This window comes from Dama dama, chromosome 12, assembly GCF_033118175.1.
Source record: "Dama dama isolate Ldn47 chromosome 12, ASM3311817v1, whole genome shotgun sequence".
Taxonomy (NCBI): domain Eukaryota; kingdom Metazoa; phylum Chordata; class Mammalia; order Artiodactyla; family Cervidae; genus Dama; species Dama dama.
The window spans coordinates 22,294,249-22,304,523 of NC_083692.1; the positions used below are offsets into that span (position 1 = coordinate 22,294,249).

At 54.2% G+C, this 10,275-nt stretch overlaps 1 protein-coding gene across 1 annotated transcript; it reads left to right on the forward strand.

Moving 5' to 3' along the window:
- The first annotated feature begins 7,605 nt into the window (after positions 1-7,605).
- On the forward strand, positions 7,606-9,702 carry CCDC177 (coiled-coil domain containing 177). The gene has a single exon (XM_061158353.1). It carries the CDS (start codon positions 7,606-7,608, stop codon positions 9,700-9,702), a length of 2,097 nt encoding a protein of 698 aa, XP_061014336.1.
- The last annotated feature ends 573 nt before the right edge of the window (positions 9,703-10,275 follow it).

Below are 10,275 nucleotides of genomic sequence, written 5' to 3' on the forward strand. Positions count from 1 at the left end.
TGTGAGCAGCAATAGACCTGGACTGGTCCTCCCACAGCTTCTGAGTCCCTGCTGCCCACACACCAAGCTGTGTAACTGAGTTGGTGGGCTCCAGGTAATTATTTATCTTCAAGTAATTTTTTCCTTTCCTATTTTCTGCATTTCTAATTTCCCATTCTGATAAACATATTATTTCAATAAAGTATGAAAGAAAACATATTTATGTTTAACAACTATTACCTTTACCTGCCGGTGTGTGTGATAAATTTCTTCTTAAGGCTTTAGTCTCAAGAATTAGGAATGGTTACTTTTGACTGCATATTGCTCTGTGTCTAATCAGGAGATAGAAACTACACAGTAATTTAAAGTAAAAGTGAAAGTCAGTCAGTTGTGTCCAACTTTTTGTGATCCCATGGCCTATACAGTCCGTGGAATTCTCCAGGCCAGAATACTGGAGTGGATAATCATTCCCTTCTCCAGGGGATCTCCCCAACCCAGGGATCGAACCCAAGTCTCCTGCATTGCAGGCAGATTCTTTACCAGTTGAGCCACAAGAGAAGCTCAAGAATACGGGAGTGAGTGGCCTATCCCTTCTCCAGGGATCTTCCTGACCCAGGAATCAAACCAGGGTCTCCTGCATTGCAGGCGGATTCCTTACCAACTGGGCTATCAGGGAAGCCCACACAGTAATTTACAGGGGAAGCTGAATGTAAAGAGGTACTAAGCTGTGACAAGAGAGTAAATATGAAGATATAAAGTGAATGCTCGAAGGTTCCCTAAGGCTGAGGGCAGTCCTCAAGGAAAGACAACTTGGAAGGGGAGCCCCTTCCTCAAGGTTGGGGCTCAGACTGCCCTGGACAGGGTGGCTGCAGCCCACTGGTTTGGGGCAGAGATGCTTTGCAGTTTTTGGGTGAACAGGAGACAACTGTGACCAGCACAGGTACACAGAGGCTGGTGAGAGGGAGGGAAAGGGATGTGACAGGCTCAAGGCTCGGAGCACGTGGTGTCCGCCTCAGGAAGGCATGGGAAGGTGGTCCCCAGGCTTGAGCCAGGGCTGCAAGGTTGCCACGAGACTGTCCTAAGTATGCAGCTGGAGTTGGGGAGGGGCACTCACAGGACAGTCCCACACACCTGAACCGCCCACTATGGAGCAGAAGAAAGAAAAAACAAAAAGCGCAGCACACAGGAACCAGGGAGAGATGCTGTCTTCCTCCTGCAAGGACCTTGCAGCTCCCTCTACTGGAAACCTTAGCATCGTGCGTGTGTGTTAAGTCACTTCAGTCGTGTCGAACTGTCTGTGACCCTGTGAACTGGAGCCCGCCAGGCTCCTCTGTCCATGGGATTCTCCAGGTGAGAATACTGGAGTGGGTTGCCAGGCCCTTCTCCGGGGATCTTCCCGACCCAGGTATTGAACCCGCATCCCTTTTGTCTCCTGCACTGGCAGGCAGGTTTTTACCACCAGGGCCACATGGGAATTATCCAGAGCAAGTACTAACCGGTAAATTAGAAGGTGCAAGCCAATAAACTCATAACTGGCATGAGCTGTTATCAGTCATTAGCATAGGGGTTGCCAAGCGTTTTCTATAAAGAGCCTGATAGTAAATATTTTAAGCTTTCTGAGTCATACATTTCTGTCAAAGCTATTGAATTCTGTCACTGTTGCATGAAAAGCAGCAGAGACAACAAGTCAACAAATAAGCATGGGTGTTCCAATGAAACTTGACTTACAAAAATAGCCAGTGGTTTTGATCCACAGATCACTTACCAACTCCTGATTTAGAACTTTAGATCGAATCATCTGTTCTGTGAAGGGGATTACATTGAGAGGAAGGGGGATGAATGCACAGAGCACCTACAAAGGTGGGTGGTAGAGGATAAGAAAAAGGAATTTAAATGGAGATAATGTCATCTGGTGATGGACAGGGAGGCCTGGCATGCCGCGATTCATGGGGTCGTGAAGAGTCGGACACGACTGAGCGACTGAACTGAACTGAACTGAATGTCAACATTGTATTTTATTTTGTCCAAATTAGATGCATGCTATGTACTGAATGTTTGTGGCTACCCCCACCAAAAAAAAAATCATATGTTGAAACCTTAATGCTCAATACAATGGTGTTGGGAGATGGAGCCTTTAGGATGTAATTAGGGTATGAGGACAGAGCCCTCATGATGGGCTTTGTGTCCTTACAGGAAATGACAGGAAAGGATTGCCCTCTGCTGTGTGAAGACACATAAAGACGGCCATCTAGAAACCAGGAAGTGGGTCCTTACCAAGCACTGGCTCTGCCAGTATCTTGATCTTCTCCATCTCCAGAACAGTGAGAAATAAACTTGTTTTTTAAACCACTCAGTCTATGGTAATTTGTTATAGCAACCCAAACTGACTAAGACAGTGAGCTATTATATTAAAGGATCTAGTGGGGTACTTAAGAAATTTTTATCTCTAAGGGTCTTTGCAAGACAAAGTCCATGTTGTGCCTTCTTCTTTTCAGGAAGCTGAGACTGAAGGTGGTTAAGACACTTGCCTCAACTCATAGAGGCCAGCCGAGCCAGAATGTGAATGATTAAACTGACTCCTAAAGCTCCCATGTCCACCACCCCACTCGCAAGGGACAGGTGGGTATTCCCAAGCTGGGCCGCTTTCTTTGCTAGGTACTCTAATAAAGTTGGATTTAATGCTCCTGACTGTTGGCAGCCTGGGACTCCCAACCTGAGGAAATCAAAGCTTAACCTGGGTGAAACCCAACTCCTGAAATGTCCAAGGCACTTAAAGATGAGAGGTGAGCCCTATCTGAGTTTTCAATAGCGCCCCATCAATGCTGAACTGTCTGGCTAGGTCACTATCCAAGCAACCTCTGCTCCGGTAACCATCCAGATAAAGAATCATTTCTTAATCAAGAGTGAAACATGTGTTGGGCTTTCCCTTAATATATCACAGACACTACACGTGTTCTTATTCTGATCACACCTATTAGGTGAGATTTTTCAAAATAAATAGTAAGGGGGCTTCCCTGGTGGTCCAGCACTTAAGAATCTGCCTTGCAATGCAGGGGACACCAGTTCAACTCCTGGTCCAGGAAGATCTCACATGCCTCAAAGCAACTAAGCCTGTGTACCGCAACTGCTGAATCTACACTCTAGAACCCTTGCTCTGCAACAAGAGAAGCCACCGCACTCAGAAGCCCATCACCACAATTATAGAAAGCCTGCGGGCAGCAACAAAGACCCAGAGCAACCAAAAATAAAATTTAACATTTTTTTTTTCATAAAAATATATCAATGATTTTATCACTGTTCATTGAAACATGTCAGTCTAGGTACTTTGCCTAATTTCCAGTTCTGACAACAACCCTGAAAGGTGGCTATTACGGTCTTAATTAAGAACAAAGATGACATTTACATAGCAGACATTATTAACCCTTGAGATAAGCAATTTAGTAGGATCTTATGTAAGGAGGGGAAAATTGAAGTAAAGAGGTTTGAGCAGGTTGACCTGACCACCCCGTTTATCTCCATCTGAATCCACGTCTCTCCAGAGGTTTAATTTGGAGTGGAAATACAATGCACAGGACCCACTCAGGATGAGACTAAGCCAGGTCTAAAGCCCAGCCTTATCTCTTACTAGCCATCTGACCAATCACTCCTTTTCTCTATTGAGGGCAGTTCATGGCATTTCCGTATGTCTTGTAAAGGCTTTTATTCTAGACTACTTTTCAAGGATGTTTGTACAACAAACCTCCTTGGAAGACAGAGATAGTGTTTCCCTCAACGTGAGAGGGAAGATTTATTTTCTCCCAGGATAACAAACATAATGCCTCCCTCAGGGGCAAAGTTTAAACAGGTTTGCCAGCAGCCCCCTTTAAAAGGGTATGGTCTACACGGCCGAGTGACCCTAAATTTGCAGCATGTGTGCTAAGTCGCTTCAGTCATGTCTGACTCTTTGTGACCCTACGGACTGTAGCCCTCCAGACTCCTCTGTCCATGGGATTTTCCAGGCAAGAATACTGGAGTGGGTTGCCATGTGCTCATCCAGAGGATCTTCCTGACCCAGGGATCAAACCTGCATCTCTTACATCTCCTTACCTGCCAAGCAGGTTTTTTACCACTAGCACCCACCTAGGGTTGAAAAGAGTAGGACACGACTAAAGCGACTTAGCAGGCATACCCACTACTAAGCTTAGGGTCTCTCTCAGCTGTGACACAAACCCATGTACAATACCTATCTGAACCCACATTTCCATTGCCCCATGAGACTTGCGGAGCAAGAGGGATCAACAAAAACACAAACTTCATGCCATCTGCTGTACCATGAGTAACAAAGTCCTTTGTTTCTGACCCAGAGTTTCATGTCTTCTGTGAACATCTATGAATAGTGGCAGGCTAACTTATTAGCAAGAAAGTAGGATAAAATCTCATGCCCTTCACAGTCTTTAACACTTTCACCCAAATGTCAAAAAAAGTCAATAACTTTCACTTTCTCACTTCCCACTGCACCTCAGCCTCCTGTGGTTTGACATCAGCTCCCAGGACACTACTGAAGCTATTTTTGCTGATGTCACCAAAGACTGTCTTACTGCCAGCTTCAGTGGGTATCTGATTCAAACAAAACCTTTCTGAACCTTTACAGCCTTAACACGAGGGGCACACCCCCCTTCTGAAGTGTCCTACCATTAGATTCCATAAGACTGCACTTTTCTGCCTGTCCTTATTGGTCCCTTTCATGGACTCCTCTTCCCTTAGCAGCCCCATCCCTGCCCACCTCCCGATTGCTTCACCTGCCCTACCTGGATGATCTCACTCACACTGTTTGAGAAGCTCAAATATGTTTCAATTCAGTCCAGTTCAGTCACTCAGTCATGTCCGACTCTTTATGAACCCACGGACTGCAGCATGCCAGGCTTTCCTGCCCATCACTACCTCTTGGAGCTTGCTCAAACTCACGTTCATCAAGCCGGTGATGCCATCCAACCATCTCATCCTCTGTCGTCCCCTTCTCCTCCTTCCTGCAATCTTTCCCAGCATCAGGGTTTTTTCCAGTAAATCAGTTGTTTGAATCAGGTAGCCAAAGTACTGGAGCTTCACCTTAAGCATCAGTTCTTCCAAAGAATATTCAAGACTGATCTCCTTTAGGATTGACTGGTTGGATCTCCTTGCAGTCCATGGGACTCTCAAGAGTCTTCTCCAACACCACAGTTCAAAAGCATCAATTTTTTCAGTGCTCAGCTTTCTTTATGGTCCAACTCTTGCATCCATACACAACTACTGGAAAAACTGCGATAAACTCTAGCTTCAGTCCAGACCTGTGACACAACTTACTAGCCACCTTACCACTCACCTTCCCAGCTGAATGGCTCCACCTCAAACTCAGGTGGTCCTAAAAGGAACACGTTTCCTTGGCCCTTAACATCACCTAATCCTCCCTCTAGGACCCACGCTCTAGGTTTGTGGTACACCCAGACAGCTTGTTACTCCAGGAAGTCATCCCTGCCCCTCCGCTGCTCCTCACACCCCAAAGCCAACTTCCCTTTGAGTATTGTTTCTCTTACTGTCTATTTCAGGAATCTGTACACCCCTACCTCCCACCAGGCCCAGGCCTCCTACTGTTGTTTCTCCTCAGGTCCAATCCTTCCTGTCTTGGGTGATTGTAGTGTCCAGGTAACTTGGTTTCCTGCCTCCCTTTTGCCCCCCAAAGCCTTCACCCCATCCTTGCTAGAGCTATGTTCCTAAAGTATTAATATAAACCAAACCATGTCATTTCCCTGCTCTAAGCCTTTCACTTACTCCTCACTGCTTGTCCGAAACGTCAAGGTTATTAACAACAGAGTTCACTGTGCTCCCTAAATGTTATGTACCCCCCACCCTCCAACCCTTGCCCTTAAGTACACCTTCCATCTGTCTGCTGTGGCCACTGTCCCACAAACTGGATAAGAGGTGGTGAAGAGGTGTCTCTAAATAGCACTCACTTACTGGCACTGACTGGTTTTAATCTGTATTGTCTGGAACCAGGAAGTGCTAAAATGTTGCGCTAAACCCTAGACACATCTTCTGCCTGCCTCAAACCTATTTGAATGTCCTTGATTTTTCTTTAAAAAAATAGTCATGGTTCAGATCAGGAGCCATAGTTCTACCAAATTATTTGGCATCATGATTGTTTGCTTCTCAGGGTGAGAAAAAATCTGAGCAAGTCCTTCATTCTGCCTAGCTAAGGTGCTGATAGAATAGGGTTTCTTGTAAAAATATTATATATATATTATATATGTGTGTATAATGTATCATTTATATACATTCCCCCCCCCCCCCCCCCCACTTCTCTTTGCTCTCTAAGCAAGCAAATCAACACCCTTGAGCGTCCACCAGGAGGCGCCGGGGGACGTCAAAAGACCTGCGGTCCCTTTACGATTGGAGAGGCGGCGGTGGATGCAGCAGCGATGGAACCCGGCTTGCTTCCTTTTTTAAGAATCAGCGTGAGGGAAGGGAGCAGAGCTGCGTTATTTTAGGGAGACCTTGTCGCACTCCCCCTCCTGCGGGTAGGGAGCGTCTGGGGTGTGCGCGGTCCCATGGAGAGACGCTGGCGGCGGTGGCGGCGGCGGCAGCTGGGGCTCCTATCGTGGCTGCAGCCGGCAGTAATCCGACCCCGCCGGCGAAAGGACTGAAGAGGCGCAAGGAAAGCGGCGAGCTGCGAACAAAAGCCTCGGCGCGGGGCCGAGCCCGGGACGTGGGGTAAGCGAGCCGGCCCGGGCACCAGGGAAGCGGACGGGCTCGCTGAGCTCCAGGAGCCCAACCTCGCTGGGATACCGTGGGGGCACTCGGAGGACGTCTGGGGACAGGTGTCCGAGCCTAGACTGGGGTGGATGGCGCTTTTAGCACGGCTTTAAGAGAGAATCGGGTGCATCTGGGAAGACCCAGGCTCCTTCACCACCCCCGGTGAACACCCGGTGGTGGGGACGCGGGGAAGGCGGGCACAGCTCCTTGCAAGCCCTGCCCAAGAGGCAGGAGCAAGGATCGATCAGCCCTCCCGGGGAGGTCTTTTTCGGGCAGAGTCACTTCTCTCCTCTCTGCCGTCACCTCTGAGCCCTACGCTTGGGTCTCCTTTGACAAAAGGGAAATCAACTATAAACTTCTTCTCTGGGCAAATGGGGTCTTCACAGCAGTGCACTGTGAGGATGCACGGACCTCCTTTTTTGTTCCTGCAAAGCTGCCTCCCCGGTCGCCCGCCTAAGCGACAAATGAATACGCTAATCCTCTCGGGAATCCTCCAGAGCCTCTCGGGTCGGCTGCCGCCCGCACCTCGATCTTTACATTTTAACCTGCAACAGGGAAGAGATGCATCTAGCGGGCAAGACGCCCGGGGGGGAGCTTGGCCACGGGCCTCCGCCCCGCACTCCGGCGCTGAGGGAGACAGAGGCTCTGTGCACCCTCCCGCCCGCTTGGGTTTTCAGGGCATCGGTATTATGATTTACATTCCACCGGGCCTCTGAGCCTAATCCCAGAGCGGATTAAGTTGGGTGAGGGGATGAACAGGAATGGGGGGGGGGGTTGGGGGGGGTGGACTGCTTTTAAATGTATTCCTCGATGTCCCTCCCTTGTTATCCTCAGTGACTCCACAAAGGCACAGGCTCAGCCATGGTGGATCCCGTGCCTGAAGAGGAGAAGCTGGGAGCCGAGCCCGGAGGCTCAGAAGGGGACGAAGCCGCCGCGTCCGTGCCCCCTGACTCCCAGGGCGCCCAGCAGCCCACGGCGTCTTCGGCCTCGGCCTCCGCCGTGGCGCCCCGCAAGGCTGAAGTCCCGTCCGCGGCCGAAGGCGGGCAGCGGGAGCAGTCCCCGCTGTTGCACCTCGACCTCTTCAACTTCGACTGTCCGGAGGCCGAGGGCAGCCGGTACGTGCTGACCAGCCCCCGCTCGCTAGAGGCCTGCGCCCGCTGCGCCGTTAAGCCTGTGGAGCTGCTGCCCCGGGCCCTGGCGGACCTGGTGCGCGAGGCCCCCGGCCGCTCGATGCGAGTGGCCACTGGCCTGTACGAGGCATACGAGGCGGAGCGGCGCGCCAAGCTGCAGCAGTGCCGGGCGGAGCGCGAGCGCATCGTGCGCGAGGAGAAGCGGCGCCTCTTCACGCCGTTGGGCCCCGCGGCCGCCGCGGCCTCGGCCCCCAGCGCGGGCAGCAGCAGCAGCTGCAGCAGCGCGAGCCTCCCGGCCTCGCCCGCCCCGCGCGCCGCTCGAAAGGCCTCCTCCAGCCCGTCCCCGGCCCGGCCCCAACCCCCTCCGGCGGGGCCGCGGGCAGGTAGGAAGAGCCACTCACTGGACTCGCTGTCCCGCCGGCGGGAGGGCGCCCTCAGCTCCGAGTCCGGCGCGTCGTCGTCGTCCTACAGCGGAGAGAGCCTGCGGGAACTGCACTGGCCGCCACGGGCCTCGGCCAGGAACAGCTGCGCGGCGGGGTCGGCGGCCTCGGCTCCTAACCCCCTGGGCCGCCCATCCGCCCTGGCCCTGGTTCCGCTCACCGGCCGCAGCTTCAGCCTCGGCGACCTGAGCCACTCGCCCCAGACAGCTCAGCACGTGGAGCGCATCGTGCGCCAAGTGCGCGCCGAGCGGGGTCTGCGCGGGGTGCCGGAGCGCGACCGGAAGATCGCGGCGCTGATGTTGGCGCGGCACCAGGAGGAACGCCTGCTGCTGGAGCAGCGCGCCGCGGCCCACGGCCAGTGGGAGCAGCAGCGCGTCCGCGCCGAGCAGCGGCGGGAGCGCGAGGAGCGCGAGAAGCAGCGCGCCCTGGAGCAGGGCCGCCGGGCCTGGGCGGCGCAGGTGGAGGAGCGGCGCGGCCGCCGAGGTCGCGAGGAACGCGAGGAGGCGCGGCGCCGGCAGCGGCAGTGCGAGCGCAGCGAGGAGCGGCGGCGGGAGCTGGCCGAGCGCCAGGGACTGCTGCGGCGGGAGCGAGTGGAGCGCGCGGCCCGGGAGGACCGGCAGCGCAAGCTGCAGCAGGAACAGAACCTGAAGCAGCGGGAGGAGGGCCTGCAGGAGGTGCGCGAGCGGGCCGAGCAGGCCCGCAGGGAGCGCGCTAAGCGCGCGGCCCAGGTCAAGCAGCAGCAGGAGGGCCAGTTGCAGCGGGAGAAGCGGGAGCTCAGCAGGGCGGAGCGGGCGCGCCACGAGGCGTTGCTGAAAGGTCGGGCCCGGCAGGAACGCCAGGAGCGCGAGGGCCTGCGGAGCTCCCTGGAGGCCAGCTTGGGACGCGCCCAAGAGAACTACGAGCAGTTGGTGGAGCAGCGCACCCGGGAGCTGCGCGAAAGGGCCCGGCGGGAGGAGCTGCAGGGCCGGCGGGCCAAGGAGGCTGCGGAGCGCAAGGAGCGGGAGCATCAGGCACACCTGGAGGCGCTGGCCCGGGCGGGCGAGCGGCGGCTGCAGCACGCGGCGCAGGCGGCCGAGGAGGCTGTGCAGCGGAAGGCGCGGCGCGTGGGCCAGAGCCGGATGGAGAAGGAGCGGGCCCAGCGCGCCAACAAGGAGAAGGTGGAGAGGGACGAAGACTGCCGCCGGCGGGAGCTGCTCCAAGCCATCGGTCGCAAGCTGGAGCGCAGCGAGCAGCTATCTCGGGAGCGGCGCAGCGCGCTGGAGAGCGCTCGCTCCACAGCCCGCGCCTCCTTCCACGTGCGCGAGAAGGTGCGCCAGGAGACCAACACGCGCTCCTTCGATCGCATGGTGCGCGAGGCCCAGCTGCACGCCAACCTGGACCGTAAATGACCGCCGCAGTGCGCAGGCTAGACTGCCACGCTCAGCCCCGTGGCACCCCTTTTGGCCATTTTGTCCGGACCGTGGGAATCGCCAGTCGGGGCAGAGCACCGTGGCGTCGCCAGGCTCCTAACCAGTGAGGCGATGAGAGGACTGATGAATGAGACCCGTCAGTCCGCCGCCTTTGTTTTTAAAAATCGGCTTTGTTTGGAAATGACAGAGCACAATCTTCCACCACATCCCACCTTCTTGGCTCCCACCCTGGCCCTTGCCAAGGTTCCCAATGTGTCTGTTGAATTGGAAAGGAAAAGAGCTGGGAGAAGGGGGCTGGGTCGAGAGTGGGGGCGGGGGGGTTGGCAAGGAGACAGTGCAGAAGTGACTGCCCCCTCCTGCCGCAGTCACCCCAGGCATCTTCACAAACTTGGTATCTGAGGTGTCTGCACAGATTGCAGCAGAGGAGGCATCTCCTTGGCTCCCCTCCATCTTTTAAAATGTGGCAAGTTGCACAACGCTTGGAGGCCTCGCAGAAAAGCACAGCTCTTCCAAGGTATTACACCTCCCTCAAGTGACCGAAAAGCTATTGAC